Here is a 25,613-nt window from a genome sequence, read left to right on the forward strand (position 1 = left end):
GAAAAGTAAATGTTACTGTAGGGTAGAAGATTTCTTGAATGATAACAATGTAAAATGTTTCTAAATAAGTAACACCAAATGTATTATAACCATAAATGATTTTTTTTAATGACAACCATCTAAAACAGAATCTGTCTGAAGTTGTTTCAACATATGTATTATAACATCATGTACAGACTAATAAGATTATCTAGTGTTACAATTGACAAGTCTCATAAATCACAACCTTTGATCATCTGAGGCATATTTTGTGATGAGAAAGATTTGCTTTAATTTAATTTGATTGACAGTTAGACTTTATGGCCACACATAAAGAATGACTCCAAACTGAAAACAAGGATACCTTGGTAAACGAATCTATAGGAAATGGGTACACAACCAAAAGACAGGCACTGTAGGAATTGAAATAAATGGTTGGAGCTCCCATCGTAAGTTCCATTGAGAAGTATCTAATTTTTATTTCTTGATGATAACTATTTTTGGACACCTGTGTCCATTTTCAAACCATCCCTGCTGTAATTCACCATCAAGAAATAAAAAATGATACTTCGCAATGCAACTTATGATTGAGCTACAACCATTTATTTGAAATAAGACAAATTGTGGACCTATTCTTCATCTACAACATGTTGTAATTTCATGAACTGTAGTAATGTCTGTGACATGAAACAGACAGTTGGTACCAAATAGTTAGATGCTTTAATCTTTAAAAACAATTTCGATATGATAATCATATTTCATACGCACAAACGTGTAGTGTTAAGTGCACTTAACAACCAAATTTTGAAACGTAAAGTCATTCCAATTATGTTTTATGGGATTGATTAATTATGAAGCATAATAACTATGATCAGTATTACAAAAGATGGGAAGCATAGTATAGTTGTGCAATAGTAAAAGTTTATATGCCAACTAGCTCCACAGGTGAAGAGATTAAAAGAATTTATGATGAGATAAAAAAAAATTAATTCAGATAGTAAAGGAGAGGAAAATGTAAATTTGATCAGCCGTGCCCTTTTCAAAGGAACCATCCTGACATTTGCCTGAAGTGATTTAGGGAAATCACGGAAAACCTAAATCAGGATGGCCACACGCGGGATTGAACTGTCGTCCTCCCGAATGCGAGTCCAGTGTGCTAACCACTGCGCCACCTCGCTCGGTAGTAGAATATGGACTAAATGAAAGGGGAACCCACTTGGTGGAGTTTTACACAGAGGATAATTTAATTCTTGCTAATACTTTGTTTAAGAATCATGTAAGGCTTACATGGAAGCAACCTGGAGACACTGGAGGGATTTAGATTGATTATACAACAGTAAGTCAGAAATTTTGAAACCGATTTTAAACTGTAAGACATTTCCACAGGCAGATGTGCACTCTGGCCACAGTATATTAGTTATGAAATGTAGATCAAAATTTAAGAAATTGCAAAAAGGTAGGAAATTAGGGATATAAGAGCTGCATAAGTTGTAAGAACCCGAGATTATTGGGAGTTTCAGAGTGAGTATTAGGCAACATTTCAGTGAAACAGGGAAAGGAAATACAGTATAAGAACGTATGGCTGGCTTTGAGGGATGAAATAATGAAGGCAACAGATGATCACATGGGTAAAAATACAATGCATAGTATAAATCTTTGGATAACACTTGAATTTACTACAGTAAAGATATGTACTGCTTTACAGGAAGATCAAAGAGACCTTTGGAAAAAAGAGAAATAACTGTATGAACAGCAAGAGTTCAGATGGTAGCCAGTACTAAGAGGGTGCCTGTAGGTCATGAAAGTAATGAAAATGAACAGATAGTCATGAATGTTGTTTTGTGTGTTAGTCGGGTGCGGTTCTAGAAGGTAGTCGCAAGTTAGAGCTACCTCCAAAAATGTTGTATCCAGCAGTCCACTTACTAAAAAATCATATATAAAGATTCACCAGAATTCTTAAAAGTTTTTGTTATGCGTAGGTGACTTAAGTGTCCATCTGGGCAGACCATGTTAGCAAAGCCTCTGCCACTGCAGTTTGCAACCCTGAGTGACGCGTGGATGTAGAAATTTGGAAGTGTGGCTTCATTGAGTTGTATGTGGCGTACACGCCTAGTGGAAATGACAAGTTAAATTGTAGCTCCACCCATAACAATGCTGTCATCTCAGGTGTTGCTGGAAGACCATCAGTTGAGCCAGCTGTTTTTTCAATTCTGTCCTCTCCAACTTCTGTTTAATTTTCTTTAGTCCGCACCTTTTGGAAAGGCATTTCCTTTAAAGGTTTTAGTAATTTATACAAAACTATTGTAATTTTAATCTCATTAAAGGTGTTAAAGATGATCGGAGTAAAATCGATTTCTTGCTAGCCAAAACGTTTCCCACACCATATTAGTACTATTCGCAGACTGTAGTTGGGCATCTGTTGAACATTTTATGCAAATGTGACTTTGGCATTAGTACAAATGGCATTTCATGTATAAAAACAAATGAAAGAGGAGAGAGACATTCAGCAATGGTTCATTTGTTAGTGTCAAGGCAGCAAAACAAGTTGTCTTTTCCTTAGTAGTAAAAACAGTACCAGTACAGTCACAAGTTTCTTCTGGACAGAACTTGAATGGCAGCAATGAGTTACCATAACTTGCTCCTGCTGCAAACTCGAAAACTTCAGTTGAAGATAGTTCCAAAATAAACTCATTGAAACATTTTTTAGTTATTGATGAGGTGGTAACATCTGAAATTATATGGGCTATGAATAAAGTGATGTCTCCTTCAGCAAGAAGTTCTGGAACCACAACAGACATATTCCAATTACGTTCCGTGACAGTATGATTGCCAAAAAAATACAGTTTCACAAGGGTAAGTTTTCATATATAATAACTTATGGACTTGGCCCTCATTTCCAGAATCTCCTAGCCAACAAAGTCAGGGAAGTTGGATTTGGAACAAATGGATTTGATGGTTCGTTTCTGGGACGAACGAAATCAATCTTTATCTATAAGATACTTAACATCTGTTTTTGAATTTTGCCGCATCTTCTGATTTACAGTTAAATTTTGTGGAGGATTTGAATGGTTGGAATTTGTCACCTAAGAGTATAATTCAAATTTCAATGGATGGGCCAAATGTGAACTTGAAATGTTGCATGATTGGCAGGCATTTCTAATCAATGACAAAGATAATCAACAATACATGTTTTATTGTGGCAATTGCTCTCTTCATATAGTAAATGGAGCTTTGAAAACTGCTCACAATAAAAGTGGTTGGAATGTTCACGAATTTCATAGGGTGATCTGGTACTTTATCAAGTATTTTTCCCTCTCAAATATAATCGGGTTTTCAATGTTTCCTCTCAAATTTTGTTCTATAAGAAGGGTTGGAAATGCTGAAGTCATGAAGAGAGCACTAGAAGTTACTCTAAATTTGAAAAAGTATGTTGATGAAGTACAAAAAAAAACCCTGGAAACAGAAATTTAAAATTTTTTTTCAAACATCGCTTAGAAAATAAATTCCTTTGTCCAATATTTCAATTTCTTGTATCATTAGCAGTTGACCTTGAGGAGTTTTTAATTGTCAGTCAAATGACTCTCTTTCCCTTTTTTGTTCAAAAACTTATTCAGTTTGGTGTATACCACTGCTTCTCAGTTCATAAAGAAAACTGGTATGGAAATGGTGACAAATTCTGGCAGACACTTTCTGAGGCATCAAGGAACTGTCAATCCAGTATTGTTGTTGTTGTTGTTGTTGTGGTCTTCAGTCCTGAGACTGGTTTGATGCAGCTCTCCATGCTACTCTATCCTGTGCAAGCTTCTTCATCTCCCAGTACCTACTGCAACCTACATCCTTCAGAATCTGCTTAGTGTATTCATCTCTTGGTCTCCCCCTACGATTTTTACCCTCCACGCTGCCCTCCAATACTAAATTGGTGGTCCCTTGATGCCTCAGAACATGTCCTACCAACCGATCCCTTCTTCTGGTCAAGTTGTGCCACAAACTTCTCTTCTCCAGTATTAGAGGGAATTATTGTAGAGTGGGACCAAAGGATGGGTACAGTAAGCTTTTCAAATGAATGTAGCAGTTATTTGGAGATGAAGAGGCTTGCACAGGATAAACTAGTGTGGAGAGTTGCATCAAAACCAGTCTTTGGGCTGAAGATCACAACAGATAGTTCATTATAAACTAATGTTGTGAAAACATGGACTATAAAAGGTGCCATTTAACTAAACAGTATCCATAAATTCATTTGAGGAAAACTATGGGCCTGCGGTGAACAAAACATGAAAATTTAAAAATTGCTGTTTTCAGTGGTTTAACAAGAACTAAAATTTAACTTCACCCACAGCTACCAAAGAGCCAACCTGCTTTACCTACAATAGAAGCTATGAGATCATTCAATTTAATATTCCTAAAACTTTTTGCAGCCAATTATTTTTAAAATTTGTTGCAGCCAGTTATCTGTATGGGGTTACTGATTCCAGTCGTGATCCACTGATATTGTTAATTGCAAGATACTAAGGTTTTTTTTCTTTTCCTTTTGTGAAACGCATAATTTTACAGTGCTGAGCATTCATAGCAAATTGCCCATCTTTGTACTACTTTGAAATCTTATCAAGATCTGACTAAATCAGTATGACCTATAATATAGAGCTATACACATAATGAATGCAGGCACTGCCAGGCTCAATTCTGCTGTGGCATCAAGAAAAGTGTATTGTGCAGTGAACTGACTATATGAAAAATTTTTGAACATGTGGTGAAATTCTTGCCAGTTTCTTCTGTGTCTTAAACTGCCATATCTTAGAGGGGGATAATTTTATGCATCTTAAGTTCACTGCAAATTCCCCACTTCTATGTACGAGCTATTTCATAATACTCCAGACTGAATTAATGCAAATGTGCTGCAACTAACATTTCTTTTAACTTCCAGGTTATCTCTATTTGTAATTTCCAGGCAGTTTATGTAACACTCAACTTAAAAAAAAAATGCAGACTTACTGTAATATCTGAAATGGTTTCCTGATAGAACACAATCTGAATTTCTATGTTATTATTTATCAGATCTTTGATGAAAAATATGTTGTTTGAAACAAGTTTTACACTGTGTGACAACAAGTTAGCAATTCTTGCCTGCTATGCTGAAATACTAAAAACTGAGTAATTATATTTATGTATTACACAATCAATGTTTCTGTAGTTCAGTTTCTTACAATAAGTTCCTTTAACAAGTGGTAACAATGCTGAATTGAATGGAATCTCTGGGAGAATGAATCATGTAAAAATAATTTTCACAGGTCATCTGGCTTATCTTCAGATATGCAGTTATAATGAAACATCAAGTACAAACGAAGGCACAATTTTTATTTACAATATTATGTACAATGTTCATTAGTGGGAAATGGCCCACACCACTGTTATCTTAGACTCCACTGTCTTGAATACTCCCATATAAACATGGCTCCTGTAACATGCACATTAAGTGAGCGGATCACACCCAGTTGAGGAATTTCAACACACGTGTCCATTATAGGGAGCAGATTAGCGGGAATGCCTTCTTTCTCATTGCTAAATAGGAGAAAAAAATGTGAACCAATAAGAATGTAAATAACTGATATAAACATTGGAAATGGATGACATATATTGCACATACCCCAACAACACAACAGACTTCTTTGGAAAGTTGTACTCATTGAGCTTGACACTATTGGAGGTTTGCTCTGCTCCTATAACAATATAACCATGTCTCTTCATCTCCAACAAATAGTGTGGCAGTAGAACTGATTTAACCTAAATCATAAAAGAAAGCAAAATATTTGATGACAAGAATTTAATAACCAAACATGTATGCATATATGAAAGCGGATGACATAAAAATTCACTGAATCTGCAGTCCAAAAAATTCTTATTATAGGATTTATTTTTAAATTGTTAAATACTCAATACATTTATATGAAAAGTGATAAATGATGTGGATTTTTTTTCATTCTATTGATTCTTTTCCCCTTAAAGTGAATCACAGTTAGCCATTTTAAGTGTTGAACAATTTGTTTTGGATTAGATAAACCACACACAGAAAAGAACTACTACCAAAAGTGTAGTGAAATTAAAAGACAAACATATTACAACTTCCAACTGTAGACAATCCAGCCACCTCTACGTAATGCAGAACTGACCACTAGATGTTATGAGAGGCAGACTCGCCAGTTTAAAAGGAGGCTGGGAATAATGTGTTGTCAGTAGACAAACAGTTATAGCAGAATAGATCTGTGAGGAGAGCTCAATGATTCTGACGTGGACTAGACATTAGATTTCATCGTAGTAACAAATCCATCAGGAGCATTTCACTTCTAAAACTGCCCAAGTAAACTGTTGATTATCTGATTGTGAAATGGGGATGCGAAGGAAAAACTACAGCTAAACCAAGGCTCTAGGCAGACCTCAGAAACTTAGGGAGCTTCGAGCACTGTTGAGTGTGGTGGTAAAATAATCATATGAAATCAGTGGTAGAAAGCACTCTTGAGTTCCAAAGTGCTACAAGCAGTCGACCTAGTAGAATGATTATGTGTAGGGAGTTAAAAATAAAGGGGAACAATGGTGAGCCGCTACCCAAAAGCCACATTTTTCTGTAGGTAATACTAAGTGACGCTTCATTTGGTGTAAAGAGCAACGGCACTAGAAAGCGAATGACTGGAAACAAGTGATTTGGGGTGATGAATCATACATACACTGTGGAGTGACGACTCATATATACACTGTGCAATCCTATGGAAACGTTTGGGTTTGGCGAATGCCTGGAGAACATTACCTGCCATCAGGTGTGGTGACAAAAGCAATGTACAGAGGTGTTACAGTATGCAGGTGTTATTCATACTTGGAATGTGGTCACCTTATAGCAGTTACAAAAGTGATAAATGTAGAAGGATATGAACATATTTTACAGTGCTGTTTACTGAGTACAGTAGAGGAATCTAGAGATGATGATTGTATCAGGATGATAATGCATCCTGTCGTACAGCAGCATCTGTGAGGCAATGGTTTGGGCACAACATTCCTGAAATGGACTGCCCTGACCAGAGTCCCAACCTTAACCCAATGGGATAACATAGGGATGAATTGAAACATTGACTGCTCCACAGCCCAGCATCCAACATGCTACCTTCTCTGGTTTTGGCTCTTGAGAAGAATGGGCTGCTATTCCTCCACAGACATTCAAAAACTTCATTGAAAGTGTCTAGGCAGAGTTCAAGCCATCATAAAGGTGAAGGGTGGACACTTCACATATAGTGCCTACATATTGTACCTTAGAAATAGAGGCTATACTTGCCCCTAAGCATGAGAAAGATTCACAACTACAATACAAACAGATGAGACTCTAAATGAGCATATCATAATGCATCGCAAAACAATGCCATGACATAGGAAGAAACTTTTTGCTTTTGTCAGGGGTAAATTGGACACTTAAACAGTAAGCAGGTGCAGTGAAAATTTGTGAAAGCACTACTTTAAAAGAGAGCCATAAAACTGAAATGTCACATGCCAAAGAAATTGTATGAATAAGTATACTGTGATTCACCAGAATGTCAGGGAAAAAACTTCTCTGTGTAGCAGGTACCCCAATTTGCCTGTAATAATTTATAAGTACACAATTAGTTTCTGCCTTCTATGCCATTCTCAAGTGATTTTGTGATCCTGCAATAGATACTAGTTGTGAATTACCAAATTATTACAGAAAAAGTGGAAAGAAGCTACCCTTTTTTACTAAAAAGAACAAAGTCAATGGACCTTATCTGTTAACATAATCTAGATCAGAAGGAAGCTGATGAATTATGTATGTTTGAGCACCATGTAAACACAGGAATCTACATGTTAAAAATGTTATTAGGAAGGCAAAGAGTATGTGGTATGCAAATAGAATAGCTAATTCACAGGATAAAATTAAAACCATATGGTAAGTTGTGAAGGAAGTGTCTGATCAGCAGCAAAAGGTCAATGATATAACGTCAGTTTGTTGTAAAAATATTTATGTTACTCATAAATCAGATATATGTACAGTATTTAACAATCATTTTCTGAGCATTGCTGGTGAATTAAATTAACACTTGGTTTCTACAGGGAATCATATAACTCTCTCGGCAAATGCCTTTCTGAGATTGATGTCTGAAATACTCCTCTGTGATACAGACAAGGGGTAGATAAAGTAAATAATTAAACCACTGAAGACTAAGGACTCTCATGGGTATGATGGAGTGTGTAGCAGAATATTAAAGTACTGTGCTGCACATGTCAGCCCTGTATTTAGCCATATTTGCTATTTTTTCCTTTAGGGATGGTCAGTTTACTGAACGATTAAAGTACTCAGTAGTAAAGCTGCTTTATAAAAAGAGAGAAAGGGATAATGTAGACAATTTTAGACCTATTTCTATGCCACCAGTGTTTGCTAACATTATTGAAAAGGCTGTGTATGTAAGGATAATTGATCATTTTATATCACATAATTTGCTATCACATGTACAGTTCGGCTTCAGAAGTCATTTAACAAATGAAAATGCTATATTCTCTTTTCTCTGTGAGCTACTGGATGGGTTAAACAAAAGGTTTCGAATGCTAAGCATATTTTTTGATTTAACTAAGGCGTTTGATGGTGTTGATCAAAAAATATTGGTCCAGAAGTTGGACCATTACGGAAAAAGGGGAGTAGCTCGAAATCGGTTGACTTCTTACTTTAGCAACAGACAGTAAAAGGTTATTATTCACAATGTTGAGAATGGCTGTGTTGTGGGGTCTGAGTGGAATACAGTCAAGTGGGGGGTGCCCCAGGGATCAGTGTTGGGGCCACTCCTATAACTTATTTGTGTAAGTGATATGCCCTCTAGTATTACAGGTAACTCTAAAATATTTCTCTTTTGCTGATGACACTAGCTTGGTAGTAAAGGATGTTGTGTGCAACACTGGCTCGGCTTCAAATAGTGCAATTCATGACATAAGTTCTTGGCTTGTAGAAAATAAACTAATGCTAAATCACAGTAAGACTCAGTTTTTACAGTTTCTGACACAATTCGACAAAACCTGACGTTTTAATTTTACAGAACGGGCATATGATTAGTGAAACTGAACAGTTCAAATTTCTAGGTGTTCAGATAGATAGTAAAGTGTTGTGGAAAGCCCACATTCAGGATGTTGTTCAAAGATGTAATGCTGCCATTTTTACTACTCAAACGGTACCTGAAGTGAGTGATCATTCAACACGAAAATTAATCTACTTTGCTTATTTTCATTCGCTTATGTCGTATGGTATTACATTTTGGGTTAACTCTTCCCGTTCTAAAAGGATATTTTTGGCTTGGAAATGGGTGGTTCGGGCAACAAGTCGACCCCTGTTCTCAAGCTTGGGTGCTTTGACACTGGCCTCTCAATATGTATTTTCCTTGCTGTCATTTCTTGTTAATAATATTAGCTTATTCCCAAGAATAAGCAGCTTTCGCTCTGTTAATACTGGGCAGAAATCAAACCTGCATCTGGATCGGACTTAGTTAATTCTGTTGCAGAAAGGTGTGCAGTATATCGCTGCATCAATTTTCAATAAACTACCACTAGAATTCAAAAATCTTAGCAGTAATCCACATGCTCTCAAATGGAAACTGAAGAGTTTACTCATGGGTCACTCCTCCTATTCTGTGGAGGAGTTCCTTGAAAAATTAAGCTGATTCTTGTTGTATTGTTGATTGTGTTTACTTAAACTTATGGATTGACTTTTTTCAGGTTCATAAACGTTTTATTTTATCTGTTATTACTTTTATGTTGTAGTTTCATGTACTGACATGTTCCATGACCTTGGAGATTTGCTCCTCAATTTGGTCCTATGGAACTTTGACGTGTAAATAAATAAATCTCAAATGCATTTTATTAAAAGGTTAAATGCGTCACTACTTAATAACCTGGTACTCATTCTGAACAGATTCTAAGCCTAATCAAAATTGTGTGACATTAGTGAGGTGATTTTCTGTGGCATTGTTTCTGGTATTTATGGAGTATTTGCTGTTAAGGGGAGTTGGAACGTCCTATCCCGACAATATTAAATTTAGTGACTTGGCTTCCCTGTATTTCAGGAACCACTGTAGCCACTGACATGAAACTTTTACAGGACATTAAACTGTTGGTTCTGAGTCTATTGCATTTCAGCCACTGCCTTCGGAAATACAATTTTTTAATTATATGGTTAAAATTATGTGTACTTTTTTGTATGTTATCCTAAATAATTTTAATTAAATATAACATTATGTTCTTCTTTTAGTTCAGTGGACTCAGGATATGTATTATTCCCTGAAAATGTGAATACTCTACTCGAAGTGGTTTCTGAGATTTAGGTAAAAATGCAACAGAAAATGTAAATTTTCAGGAACGGCTTCTAAAGTTTCAAAAAAGACTGTAACTCAATATATGCTTAGCTTTTTTATTTTTAGTCACTCAGAAGCACCCTGCGCCATACTGTATGTCATCCTCTTGATCTTTTTCCAAGTTTTTTCTTCTTTCTGGACTCCTAAGTGGCCAACCAAGAAGTCCAGAAAGAAGAAAAGTGGCCAACTGTGCTGCATACTCTGCTTTATCAATGCGAACCTTGTCCATCCATTCTCTGATGCAGTTTGTTCCAGGATTAATTCCCCTATGCTGTAGCACTTTCATCCTCCCAATGTTGCCATCATTAAAAGCAATAACAGCATCAGTGACTCCCCACTTTAGTGTCTTTATTCCAACAGAAACATTTTTTAGTACGCAAGTCCGTATAAGATTATTGAACGACTCATTGGGATTTTGAGTCTGACCACGCAGACACTTCTTCGGTAGCTCAGGATTTGCCAGGTCTCTGTAAATAGGTTTAATGATATCCATGACTGCTGCTGGGATGGAATGTTTATGGCTGTATGTTTTGTACTGTTTGAGTACTGGGCATTGCGGTAATTGCACTATGAATCAGGTCCATAGGGCAAAGGTGGTGTACTGGTTTCTCATCAGTTGACAGTCTGTGGAGGAAGGTAGCTCATACTGCCTGCTTAATTTTCAACAAATCCTCAGTATTATTTCTAATGGCCATCCCATAATACTGCTGTAGTTCATCAATCATTTAGTCAGTCAGTCTGACTCTTATGGTTTTACCAACAGAAGGTTTCTTGTCTCTCAAACTTTGTTTCTACTTCCTCAACTTGGTGCCCATCCTCTTCTGATCATGACCTTTATAACACAGCAATCCACAACCTTCTACATAAAAAATTACCGATTTTATTGGATCTTGAAGTAATGCACATAAAGATTTTAACATTTTCAACTGGTGTAGATTATATTTTAAAACATGAAATAAGATACTTCCATGTAAGTTTACAAGTGATATACATATAATTTTTTCGGAAAATTGCAAATTTTATAATGATATAGCGACTGCATTTTACCTAAACCTAGGTAAAAAGACGAGGGCTTGTAGAAATCCTTGGGTAACAGAAGAAATATTGAATTTAATTGATGAAAGGAGAAAATATAAAAATGCAGTAAGTGAAGCAGGCAAAAAGGAATACAAACGTCTCAAAAATGAGATCGACAGGAAGTGCAAAATGGCTAAGCAGGGATGGCTAGAGGACAAATGTAAGGATGTAGAGGTTTATCTCACTAGGGGTAAGATAGATACTGCCTACAGGAAAATTAAAGAGACCTTTGGAGATAAGAGAACCACTTGTATGAACATCAAGAGCTCAGATGGAAACCCAGTTCTAAGCAAAGAAGGGAAAGCAGAAAGGTGGAAGGAGTATATAGAGGGTCTATACAAGGGCTATGAACTTGAGGACAATATTATGATAAAGAGTTTGACAGAGCACTGAAAGACCTGAGTCGAAACAAGGCCCCCGGAGTAGACAACATTCCATTGGAACTACTGACGGCCTTGGGAGAGCCAGTCCTGACAAAACTCTACCATCTGGTGAGCAAGATGTATGAAACAGGCGAAATACCCTCAGACTTCAAGAAGAATATAATAATTCCAATCCCAAAGAAAGCAGGTGTTGACAGATGTGAAAATTACCGAACAATCAGTTTAATAAGCCACAGCTGCAAAATACTAACACGAATTCTTTACAGGCGAATGGAAAAACTGGTAGAAGCCGACCTCGGGGAAGATCAGTTTGGATTCCGTAGAAATGTTGGAACACGTGAGGCAATACTGACCTTACGACTTATCTTAGAAGAAAGATTAAAGAAAGGCAAACCTACGTTTCTAGCATTTGTAGACTTAGAGAAAGCTTTTGACAATGTTGACTGGAATACTCTCTTTCAAATTCTAAAGGTGGCAGGGGTAAAATACAGGGAGCAAAAGGCTATTTACAATTTGTACAGAAACCAGATGGTAGTTATAAGAGTCGAGGGACATGAAAGGGAAGCAGTGGTTAAGAAGGTAGTAAGACAGGGTTGTAGCCTCTCCCCGATGTTATTCAATCTGTATATTGAGCAAGCAGTAAAGGAAACAAAAGAAAAATTCGGAGTAGGTATTAAAATCCATGGAGAAGAAATAAAAACGTTGAGGTTCGCCGATGACATTGTAATTCTGTCAGAGACAGCAAAGGACTTGGAAGAGCAGTTGAATGGAATGGATGGTGTCTTGAAGGGAGGATATAAGATGAACATCAACAAAAGCAAAACGAGGATAATGGAACGTAGTCGAATTAAGTCGGGTGATGTTGAGGGTATTAGATTAGGAAATGAGACACTTAAAGTAGTAAAGGAGTTTTGCTATTTGGGGAGCAAAATAACTGATGATGGTCGAAGTAGAGAGGATATAAAATGTAGACTGGCAATGGGAAGGAAAGCGTTTCTGAAGAAGAGAAATTTGTTAACATCGAGTATAGATTTAAGTGTCAGGAAGTCATTTCTGAAAGTATTTGTATGGAGTGTAGCCATGTATGGAAGTGAAACATGGACGGTAAATAGTTTGGACAAGAAGAGAATAGAAGCTTTCGAAATGTGGTGCTACAGAAGAATGCTGAAGATTAGATTGGTAGATCACATAACTAATGAGGAAGTATTGAATAGGATTGGGGAGAAGAGAAGTTTGTGGCACAACTTGACCAGAAGAAGGGATCGGTTGGTAGGACATGTTCTGAGGCATCAAGGGATCACCAATTTAGTATTGGAGGGCAGCGTGGAGGGTAAAAATCGTAGGGGGAGACCAAGAGATGAATACACTAAGCAGATTCAGAAGGATGTAGGTTGCAGTAGGTACTGGGAGATGAAGAAGCTTGCACAGGATAGAGTAGCATGGAGAGCTGCATCAAACCAGTCTCAGGACTGAAGACCATAACATATAGCGACTGCTACTCACGTCGACTGCTGTGTCCGCACACGTTAGTGCCATCCACAGATACAGTTGTGTCACGAATTCAGTGACTGCACGGCAACAAATGAATGGTGTAAACTGCCAAGTTTGAATCTGCTGCTTGGAGCACTGAATAATGTTGTTTCCTACTCCTTGGAGTTATAACTTTTGTTTTTATGTTTATGCTGTTCCTTGGTTACTGTTTTTGTTTACAAGTTACCCATAGCAACTGTGTTTCTTTTTCTGTAATAATAAACCATTGAAGTATATTCTCAGGGCATGTTTGAATATTTATGAAGTACGGGTAGCTCTACATGATGAAAAAATACCTATCAGTGGTGACCCTGACGTGATTTGCGCTGAGAAAATCGGTCCCGCAGCAAAATTGAATGGAATCGTCTGCAGTATTGAGACCGGCTTATTGACTCCCACCATTTTGGCCACATAATCTAGTTCTATGGTTCGTTCAGGTTGAGCCCAGCTTTGCTGATGCCGGAATTACAGCAGATGTGACTTAAGTTTGCATTAATAGTGAATCAGCAATGCTACGCTTCCGAAGTTCAAGATATAATCGCAGCACTACTGACCAAGAATGCATGAATCCAATGAAAGATTAAAGACTGAGCTTATTCACAGAGTTGCAGTATTGTAGGAAGACCGTATCAGAGAAAACCGTCTCAGTACCTGCATCACCTACGCAGGAAAGTGGACATTGGAACAGTGCCCGATAATCTTCTGCGTACGCTATGGAGCAGCGGTCAGCTGCTGCTGCAGGTAAAGGTGAGCATCGCATTGCAGAGAGAGATGTCCCTGGATGCTGTTGCAGAACTGGCCGACTGCATTCAAGGTGCCATCACTCTGGGCCAACAGGTTAGTGCTGTGACAATGTCTGGTAGTGGCGCATCCATGGCCCTTCCCATTTCACGCGCAGATTACGCTGCTCTGTCCGCCAAAGTTGATGCACTGAGTACACAGACTGGCACACTGTTGTCACAAGGAGATCCTAGTTGCTACAGAGGACGTAGCTGCAAACGATCTAGGAGCCATTCCTTGACTCAGTCTGTAGATGCTGGTCTGGCCACTTGTTGGTACCACAGAAGATTTGGTGAGCAGGCTAAAAAGTGCACTAGCCCCTGCCCCTACCCAAATGCAAATGGTGGTCGGATGCAGGAACCACCAGCTGCTCAACTACATCCTGGCGCCTATTCATTACTGACAGGGTATCAGTCCGGAAGTATTTAATAGACACAGGATCCGACATTAGTATCCTGACCTGAATGTCACTGCACTGCTGCAGGCCGCCCACTGCATTTAGCTTGTCTGCCGCAAATAATTCAGCAATTTTGACGTATGGCACGCGGCTTGAAGAATTACATTTGGGGCTCTGCCATCAATTCACATGGTGCTTTACTGTAGCAGATGTGGCTGAAGAAATAATTGGTGCCGATTTATTAGCTCACTATCAGCTCCTACCAGATCCGGATGTGGCGAATTCCTGCCTAATAGATAATGTTACTGAACTTACAACCACTGGGTACCATCGTGATGCCAGAACATACAACATCAATGTTATACAGGTTGCAGACGAGGAGTATCGCTTGCTGCTGCGTTAGTTCCTGACCTTAATGAGGCCTCCAGGCACGTCACAGCAAGTTTTGCACGATACGGTCCACCACATAAAAACTACGGACGCCTTGCAATTGCTAAAGCAGAATTCGACACACTGTTACGAGAAGGTATCATCCGACCCTCAAGTAGTCCATGGTCATCTGCACTGCATTTAGTACCCAAAAAGGGAGGAGCCTGGCAACTTTGTGGCAATAACAGCACTCAACCCACGGACCATGCCTAATCGCTACCCAGTGACACTACTAAAAGACTATAGCCAGAAGACATTCCAAACACCACTATTATTATGCCAATTGGGTTGTATCAAAGCAAGTTTATGACCTTTGGCCTGCATAATGCTGCTCAAACCTGGCAGAGGTTCATTGATTCTGTCTTGCGTGGGTTGAACTTTTGTTTTGCCTATCTGGATGATGTGTTGGTGTATTCTCCATCCAAGAAGCAACATCGCCAGCACCTGAGAGAAGTTTTTTCGCATTCCGAGAAGCACAGTGTGGTGTTAAACACAGCTAAATGTGTGTTTGGTCATCAAGTCGATTTCCTGGGTCATCGAATATCTTTATCAGACTTATTACCACTCACTGAGAAGGTTGAAGCCATATTGCAATTACCCAAGCCATCTACAATAAAAGAGCTACGCAGATACTTAGGAATGTTCAATTTTTACAGCCGTCGTTTACCACGCACTGCTGAACAACAGGCACAGTTGAACGCAGCACTGGCTGGTCCCAAGTTTAAGAGCAGTCCTATAGTACAGTGGACCGAGGAGATAAATGCAGCTTTTGAAGCAACCAAAAAGAGCCTAGCACAAAGCAGCACTGCTGGCGCACCCCAAGCTCGAAGCCCCGCTGGCATTATGGGTGGATGCGTCAGCCATTGGTGCAGCTCTCCAACAATGGGTGGACGATGCCTGGCAGCCGCTGACTTATTTATCGCACAAGCTGTCACCTGCACAACAAAGATGGAGCACATATGGTTGGGAACTTTTAGCCATATAACAAGCAATCAAGTACTTTTGACCACAGGTTGAGGCACGAGAGTTTGTGATGTACACTGACCACAAGCCTTAACATATGCCTTCAAGAAAAACAGCAACACTTGATCTCCATGGCAGTACAGCCAAATGGAATTTATTAGCCAGTTTAGTACGGACATCCACTGATGTGGTTGCCGACTACCTCTCTAGACTCTGTTAGTGTCTCACAGCCTGTGGACATGATGGCACTTGCCAGGGCGCAATAAGAAGATTTCAAGCTACACACCATATGGCTTGACAACACTGCAGAACTCAAGTTACAGCAAGCCGACATTCCTGGTGTGATCATGAAATTGTACTGTGAAGTGTCACATGGCAGATCACACCCTTTTGTTCCCGTTGCATTTTACAGGCCAGTATTCGAGTCCTTATATAATCTTTGCCACCCAGGAGTCTGGTCACATTCAAGCTAGTGTCTCAAAGGTTCGTGTGGCCAGGAATAGAAAGAGACTGCTGCGAATGGACGAGAACTTGCCAGCATTGCCGACTTTGCAAAATCACTCACCACATTCATCCCGCAATAGGAGAGTTCCTGGACACTTCTTCACGCTTCACCCATGTTCATCTTGATGTGATAGGACCACTTCCTCCATCGGATGGCCAGCGTTTCATATTCACATTGATTGACAGATATACGCGATGGCCTGAAGCAGGACCTAAGGACAACATCTCCGCAGAAACATTAGCCACTGCTTTCACATCAACCTGGCTGGCGAGATCACCACTGACAGAGGCCAACACAGTTCACAAAGTTGGCGAAGTTCGGTGGCTATGTCCATCACGAAACGACAAGTTATCATTCCGGCCAGCAATGGCATGCTTGAATGTTGGCATCAAACGCTGAAGGCTGCGTTAATGTGCGATGGGACATCTTGGATGTCTGCACTACCCATAGTCCTGCGCTGGGTCTACGAGCCACATACAAACCAATACAGAGTCCTCGGCAGCTGAATTGGTTTATGGCGAGACTCTGTCCGCGCGCGCACGCGCCCACACACACACACACACACACACACACAATGGTCATCATAGTAAATGGCAAACAGGCCGCTGTGTCTCTTAGCCGAGTGAAGCCAGCTTACATTTTCAAGGAGGCATCACCCTTCTTATGGTCAAGAGCTCAACACCCGACAGACGCAACACCTCGACTTCCAACACCGCTGCCACAACAGTTTGATGCAGAACCTACATGCACAACCCGCTCCAGATGACATGTCCTCTTCCCGGCCAGGTTCAGAGAAGATGCACCACGCTCCGCTTTTACCAAGAGGGCTCCTGTAGCGACCGCTTCTTACGTCGACTGCTGTGTCTGCACATGTTAGTTCGCGCCATCTGTAGATACAGTTGTGTCGCAAATTCAGTGACTGCACAGCAACAAATGAATGGTGTAAACCACCAAGTTCGAATCTGCCGCTTGGAGCACTAAATAATGTTCTTGCCTACTCCTTGGAGCTATAACTTTTGTTTTTATGTTATTCTATTCCTTAGTTACTGTTTTTGTTCACAAGTTACCTATAGCAACTGTGCTTCTTTTTCTGTAATACCAAGTAATAAACAGTTTAAGTAGATTCTCAGCACGTGTTTGAATATTTATTAAGTAAGGGTAGCTCTAAATGACGAAAACATATCCGTCAATGAAATAAAAATCCGAAAATGTGAAAAAAAAATTCTTTTTCATTCTATCTCCCATTAACAGATTAGGGATGAAGAATTACAATCTACTGCAACTTCATCTTCCTAATAATATGTTGAGGTCAATATGACCCATAAGCACACCTGAAATATACATCTCCCTTGTTTTTAAAATCATTATTTTTAAAATATTTGACTTTTTTTCTCTTTGTCAATTGTATCCGATGATGTTTTTTTTTCAGTTTTATATTTACAACTCATTAAAATTCATTTGTGGTTTTTGCACTGAGCACCACTTGAGTCTGAAAATATGAAATATGAAAATAATATTTCCTACTTATTTTTTACCCATTGTTAGTGTTTCTTGCCTCAGCAGCCATTGCTTTGTATTGCCTCAGTCATTATTGTTTTGACTCAATGTGTCATAGAATTACATTATGAGTAGAAAATGTTTCAGTAGTTTAAAATACAAGCAGTTCTGAATGAAGAACAGGAATTAAGTGAAATATCATCTAATGACAATGGAGAGATTGATTTCTGAAGGCAGTAAATAAGCTTAAGACTTTGATGATGAAACTATTGTTCCTGAAATTGTCAACATCTCAAATCAGAATATTTTTAAGTAAGCATATTTCATCTACCCATTTACAACAGCAGTAACAACAACAACAACAATAATAATAATATGTAAGTAAATGTGTGAGATAGTAATCCTGTTGATTTCTTAGCCAAAAATGGAAAATAAATGTGGGGAAAAAATGCTAAGAAGCCAGCATGAAACATCTTGAAGACTGGTCTATGTCCATTGTGGCATAGTGTAAGGAATGTAAATACTGTGGAGTCAGCATTTGACTTATTTATGAATGATTTTTCTGCGTGCAGAACAAGTCGTAGCAAGAGCAAGAACTGCAGCTTCATTCATCTCCCCAAAAACGGGGAAGATAGTGACAGTATAGAGTACCATGTATTTCACAGATGAAATAATGAAAGTGAAACAAAAAAACCTTCTACGACATCTAGACTATAATACAACTAAGTGTAGACACAATGGGCAAATTAGTCAATACCTACACTGCAAAATGTATGACAAAAAGATGGGCCACAGTTATTTTTTATGATGTTTTGTATATTAGCACCCTCAGTAATTTCATAATTTGGCTGTACTTAAATCCTGACTGGAAGAAAGAAAACCACTTCAAAAGGAAAGAATTTGTTCTTTGACTGAAAACAGCTCTAGTACAGAAAAACAGTTTGACAGCAAGGTTTCTTTTCTTCTTCAGCACAAGTGTAAAGGGGGAAGGGGGAGGAAAATGTGGACACTACTCCCTATACGAAGGGTTTCTTAGTATTAAATGTAAGAATGTTTCTGGTAAAGTATGAATATAACATGTGTTTATACACATAGTTTTTCTGTTTTCAATTCAGTAATTATGTTTTTATGTCAGTTCATTAAAGGAAATGAAACACAGACAATATATCCTGTGTAAATTAATTGGGGTCTTTATGACCCCAGTGGTAATTAGTGAAATAACAAAATGTGGTGGTAAAAGGGTTAAGCTTGTAAAAAGTTATATAGTGACTATGATTTTCTTTCAGTGTTTTGTCATTTCTCACTAACTTACCGGTGCTAATGCATACTGGTTTTCAAGTCCACATACTCCTTCGTAAGGTACAACCCCCCCCCCCCCCCCCCCCCAACACACACATGCCACTTACTTTTAATGTCTGCTTATGTGCTTCATAAATTCATAAACATATTCAAGGGAAAGAGTACCATATTTGTTGTTTGACTTCAATAAGGTGAAGAACCATACTCATGAACCAAATTACACAGTGCAACAAATAAACATGCAACACTTAAGTAAGTGTATCAAAGTTCTCACCAGGGAGCACGTGAAAAGTGACAAAGCAGAGCATAAAAGTCACAGCCCACCACATTCTTCTTTTATTTTCCTTTCTTTTTAAATACATAAAATTAAGTTTTAAATAGACAGCAATTCTCCACCCTCAACGCAAATAAACACTTCATGCGTACCTGGGGGAATACACCAGTAACAACCTGCAGAATGTCACATTGATGAACTCATGAACTAATATTTTTTTTAGTAATGCAATATGCATTCTAAGTGGCCACTTGTTGATGGTGACAATGATGTGATAGTTGCAACAGATAGTGACATGTATGCCTTTTATTACTAGATAAAACATCATAAAGTAATGTTTGTTCTCTGACTGGTATCATCAAATCTTTCACGTCACTAAAGAAAGTTGTCAATGATAAACACTGGAGAGTGCTGGGTAGAATACAATAATTGTTTGATTAAAGGTAACTGCTCACCGTACCACAAAGGTATTAACAAGCACAGAAAGAAGAATGAAACTATTATTAAGCTTTCAGGCAATGTCCTTCCTCAGAACAAACTGACAACAAACATTCGCACACACTGAAATGCACAAAAAACTGCCACATCATGTATGATGTTTAAATTCATTACTTCTGTGCTACTAACTCTATTCACAGTAAATTTCACACACAGTATCCACATATGCAGCGAAATACACCTCAAATTTATTTCATAGTACCACATGTAGTTAAGGCGATATAACATCATAAACACTGAGATCTGCAAAAATCTGCCGCATTTTGCATGGACTTTTTTTGCTACTACCTCTATTGATGATTGATGACACATTTTGTAGATAGTATCCACATATGCTGCTGAATACAGCTAGACAAATACATCATTCTACGACACACATTTCAAGAGATAAGATGCCCCTTTACTACTAAGACACTCCTACAGTTGAGTCCACTTAAGAAAATCCCTGACACCTTGTTGTGCTTTTGACAGCTTCCAACTGCAAAGCGCAAACAGCTATAGGTGAAAACAATTACCAGCAACAGAGCTATGAAGAGATGCTACCCTGGATATGTTTACAAAAATCGCAATGCCTGGTTTGTCAGCTTGTAGTACATACTCACATAATGTTCAATGGTAAAATTTTAGTCACGTTAGATAAATTCTATATTTTCAGATCAAGTTCTATGAAGATCCAAAATGGTTATCGAATTCTTGTTTGTTGTTGTGGTCTTCAGTCCAAAGACTGGTTTGATGCAGCTCTCTCTGCTTCTCAACCCTGTTCAAGCCTCTCCAAATAACTACTGCAACATGCATCCTTTGAAACCTGCTTTGTGCATTCATCTCTTTGTCTCCCTCAACAGTTTTTAATTTCCATATTTCCCTCCAATGCTCCCTTTATGTCACAGAATGTGTCCTACCCAACTGATCTCTTCCTTTAGTTAAGTTACGCGACAAATTTCTTTTCTCCCCAATTCTATTAAGCACATTCGCTTTGGCTCATGATCTACCTATCTAATCTTCAGCATTCTTATGCAGTCCACAGCTCAAAAGTTTCTAGTCTCTTCTTGTCTAAACTGTTTATCATCCACATTTAACATCCAATCAAGGCTGTACTCCAGACAAACGCCTTCAGAAAAAGGCTTCCTAATACATAAATATATATTTGATGTCAACAAATTTCTCTTCAATACAAATACTTCTCTTGCCATTGCCAGTCTACATTTTACATAATCTCTGCTTTGACCATCATCAGTTGTTTACTGCTCAAATAGGAACATTCATATACTACCTCCTGTGTCTCATTTTCTAATCTAATTCCCTAAGCATCACCTGATTTAACTCAACTAAATTCTATTATCCTTGTTTTGCATTTTTTTATGTCCATCTTGTATTGTTCATTCAAGGCATTGTCCATTCTGTTCAACTGCTCTTCCATGTCCTTTGCTGTATCAGATAGAATGACAATGTCAGTGGCAAACCCCAAAGTTTTTATTTCTTCTCCCTGGACTTTAATCCCTTCTCCAAATTTTTCTTTAGTTTCCTTTACTGCTACCTCAATTTACAAATTGAACAACACTGGTGATAGGCTATATCAATCCTTTCTCAACCACTGCTTCCCTTTCACGCCACTTAACTCTTCTAATTGCCATGTTGTTTCTGTACAAGTTGTAAATAACCTTTCGATCCCTGTATTTTACCCCTGCATCCTTCAGAATTTGAAACAGTATATCCCAATTGACATTGTCAAAAGTTTTCTCTACATCTACAAAAGCTATAAATTTAGGTTTACCTTTCCTTAACTTATCTTCTCAGATTTGTCGTAGCGTAAGTATCGCGGTGTGTGTACCTACATTTCTCCATAATCGAAACTGATCTTCCCTGAGGTCAGCTTCTACCAACTTTTCCAGTCTTCTGTAAATAATTCATATTAGTATTTTGCAATCACCATTTATTGAACTGATAGTTCGATAATATTCACACCTGTTAGAAACTGCTTTCTTTGGTATTCAAATTATTAAAGTCTTAGGGTATTTTGCCTGTTTCATACATCTTGCATACCAGGTGGAATAGTTTTGTCATGGCTGGCTCTCCCAAGGACATCACTAGTTCTGAAAGAATGTTGTCTATTACAGGGTGTTGTTTGACTTGGTCTTTCAGTGCTCTGACACTTTCTTCTCACAGTAAAGTATCTCCCATCCCATCTTCATTTACATCCTCTTCCCTTTATATAATACTGTCTTCAACATAATTTCCTTTGTACAGACCCTCTATGTACTCCTTCCACCTTTCATCATTTACTTTCTTGCTCAGTACTAGTTTTTCACCTGAGCTCTCGATATTCATGCAGCTGCTTTTCTTTTCTCCAAAAACCTCATTAATTTTCCTATAGGCTCTATCTAGCTTCCTCTAATTAAATAAACTTATGTATCCTTACATTTGTCATCTAACCATTCCTGCTTATCCATTTTGAATTTCCTGTTAATCTCAGTTTTTAGACATTTGTATTCTCTTTCACCTGCTTCATTGTTATATTTTCTCCTTTCATCAATTAAATTCAACATCTCCTGTGATATTCACAGACATGGCACTGGCTTGTTACCTATTATGTTCTCTGCTGCATTCACTATTTCATCTCTAAGCTACACACTGTGTTACTTACTCCAATTTCAGTCAATCATTGGCTAAAGCTTCCTCTGAAACTCGCAATATCATCTGATCCTTTCACCTTCTACCTATTTGCAGTTTCTTCAGTTTTAATGTACAGTTCATAACCAATAAATTGTGGTCAGAGTCCACATCTGCCCCTGAAAATGCCCCACAGTTTAAAATCTGGTTCCAAAATCTCTGTCTTACCATTATAGAATAAATCTGAAACCTAGTGTTTCCAGGTCTCTTCCACGTATAGAACCTTCTTTCATGATTTTAAACGAAGTGGGTCTTGGCTTTGTGTTTATCTTGGCTACAATAATGCATTCACTATGCTGTTAGTAGTGGCTTACCCTTCATTATTAGGCGTACTCCTGCATTACCCTTATCTGTTTTTGTATTTACAACCCTTTACTCAACTGACCATAAGTCCTCTTCATCCTACCATTGAACTTCACTAACCTAATTTACTTACTTCAACCTATCCATCTCCCTTATTAAATTTTCTAGCCTACCTGCTCAATTAAGGGATCTAACATTCCATACTCTGACCTATAGACAGCTACTTTTGTTTCCCAACGACATCATCCTCCTAAACAGTCTCAACCGAGAGATCCAAATGGGGGACTATTTTATCTTCGGAAAATTTTACTACGAGGATACCATCATCATTTAACCACACAGTAGAGCTGCATGCCCTCAGGAGCTGTAGTTTCCCTTTGCTTTCAGCCATTCCCAGTACCAGCACAGCAAGGCTGTGCTGATTGATATGTTGCAAGACCACACCAGTCAACCATTCAGACTGCTGCACCTGCAACTAGTGAAGAGGCTGCAGCCTCTCTTAAGGAACCATATCTGTATCTGGCCACTCAACAGATACCTCTCTGTTGTGGTTCCACCTATGGTACGGCTACTTGTATTGTTGAGGCATACAAGCCACCCCGTCATGGTAAGGTCTATGGTCTGCTGTTTGTTGTTAGTTAACTAAAACTCTGCCTGAGGCACACTTGCTGCAGATGAGTTAACTAATGACTGTCTTTATATAATAAATAATTGGATTTGGTACATTCTACTGTGAACTCAGATTTCAATTTTCAGAATTTATCATGTGAGAAAAGTTGGTGAGACCTCAGAACGAGTAACAGTTTTTCAGTACATAGATATTACATATCTGAATTAGATACTTTGTACAAATTAATCTACTTACTTCAATAATATTTAGCCATCTCTCAGCTGAAACACTTAAATTTTGGAATTGCTTCTCTTCCAGGTATTTCAGATTACCAATAACATACTGAGCAACTCCAAAGACTTCACATGTTCTGCAGAGCCCACCCAAGTTTGGTGCACGGTCAATGAGAGATGCAATAACTATTAGGCCCTCCTGGGCAACAGCCTTTTTGTCATGGAGCATAGTTTCTGAGAATACACTCAATGAATCTGCATCATGCAACATATACTTCCAAGGAATAACTTTTTTCTGCACATTATTCATTTCTTCGATGACACAGTCTTCTTCAGGCTGATCTGTAAAATTGGTAGTTTAGTAACAACACATCTGTAAAGTAACTGAATGAATAAGACTCACATTTTCATAGTAAACACAAATACATGGGAATATCAAAGTCATAAATTGTGTATGAAGTACAGAAATGGCTAGAGCACTGGAGTGTGTGGCCGATATGCATGGTCTTTAGCTGGTTGTGGGCTAGAAGAATGATGGTCAACAGACATCGAATAGCTTGGTAGAAATGGTGGAAGATAATAAGATGCTACCTCACCCTCACCTAATGACATAGTCACTTGTTCGGGGTGTATGGCCTCATGGGATTGAGACTGCTTGCACAAAGTTACATAGTCGCACATTATCCAGGAATGATGCACCTCCTTTACTCTCCATTACATCTTGTGCAGTGTTTCCTTATATGCATAGTAGGGCCACATGCCTGTGTGGTCACACTTGGTGTGTGCATACCCATATGAAGGTCAGTGAGGGAACCACTGACTGAGTGAAACCAAGCTCCATGAAAAGTGTGCAATGCAGAAACAGAACCACTCACGCGGCTTCACCATTTGGATTCAGTTCTCTAGAAATGATCATCCAAATCTATGACTAAGCTTATAAATTGTTTCGGCATTGATCCAAAAAAGTATGCATAGTTCTTTAATATAATAATATAAGCTAATTTTAATTTATCAAATACTGTTGATGGTAAAAACTGTTTTAATAATTTGGTCAACACTATGTTTATGTTAAATTAAAAGGAAAGATTGCTGCTCAACATATACAGGAAATCTTGAGTCGCAGACAGGCACAAGACTGCTATATGTATAAGTTTTCAGCCAAAAGGCCTTCTTCTGAATAAGAAAACACACATGCACACACACATAGTCACACAAGTATATCTCACATGCACACAACCACCGTCTCTGGCCTCTGAGGCTTGTGTGTGTGTGTGTGTGTGTGTGTGTGTGTGTGTGTGTGTGTGTGTGTGTGTGTGTGTGTGTTTCTAATGCAGAAAAAGGCCTTTTGGCTGAAAGCCTGAATTTATATTTTAAATTTAATTTCATTGTGCCTGCCACCAACTCAGTGTCTACTCTATCTGGTGAGTAGCAATCAACCCTTTTCGTAATACTGTCATTATTCCATCCTGGACTTTCCTTTGTTTGATTTTACATTTATGTTAGTTACTTAGTAGATCATTTGCACATTTCCTATGAAAAAAAAATGAACTTGCAAATTGCAATTGCAGTTCCACAACAACTGTACAATATTCCAGAATAAATTAAAATTTGTGCTGAACCTGGACTCAAACCTGGATTTCCCACTTGTCACGAGCAGTTGCCTTAAGCATTTTGGTCATCTCGACACTCTTCCAGGAGTAGCCCACACTTCCATGTATCATGGTGTCTACTCTTCCTTATGCTCACTCTATGTTACCATGATTACTGCTCTGGGTGAGACATAGTTCTGTCTTGTCATTGCCTT

The 25,613-nt window shown here is 38.4% G+C and overlaps 1 protein-coding gene across 2 annotated transcripts in view; it reads right to left on the bottom strand.

Moving 5' to 3' along the window:
* Positions 1 to 5,159: 5,159 nt before the first annotated feature.
* The window catches only part of LOC126091897 (probable methyltransferase TARBP1), a 112,044-nt gene continuing 91,590 nt past the window's right edge, over positions 5,160 to 25,613 (bottom strand). The window contains exons 9-11 of one of the 2 annotated variants that reach the window (XM_049907196.1): positions 23,832 to 24,151; positions 5,621 to 5,693; positions 5,160 to 5,535 (exon numbers count right to left, since the gene is read on the bottom strand). In XM_049907196.1, the coding sequence (XP_049763153.1) occupies positions 5,495 to 5,535; positions 5,621 to 5,693; positions 23,832 to 24,151 (434 nt within the window). In that variant the 3' untranslated portion in view covers positions 5,160 to 5,494. Of the gene's footprint in view, positions 5,536 to 5,620; positions 5,758 to 23,831; positions 24,152 to 25,613 lie in introns of both variants that reach the window. The other variant, XM_049907195.1, reaches the window with a different exon arrangement.

Source organism: Schistocerca cancellata, chromosome 7 (genome assembly GCF_023864275.1).
Source record: "Schistocerca cancellata isolate TAMUIC-IGC-003103 chromosome 7, iqSchCanc2.1, whole genome shotgun sequence".
Lineage (NCBI taxonomy): Eukaryota > Metazoa > Arthropoda > Insecta > Orthoptera > Acrididae > Schistocerca > Schistocerca cancellata.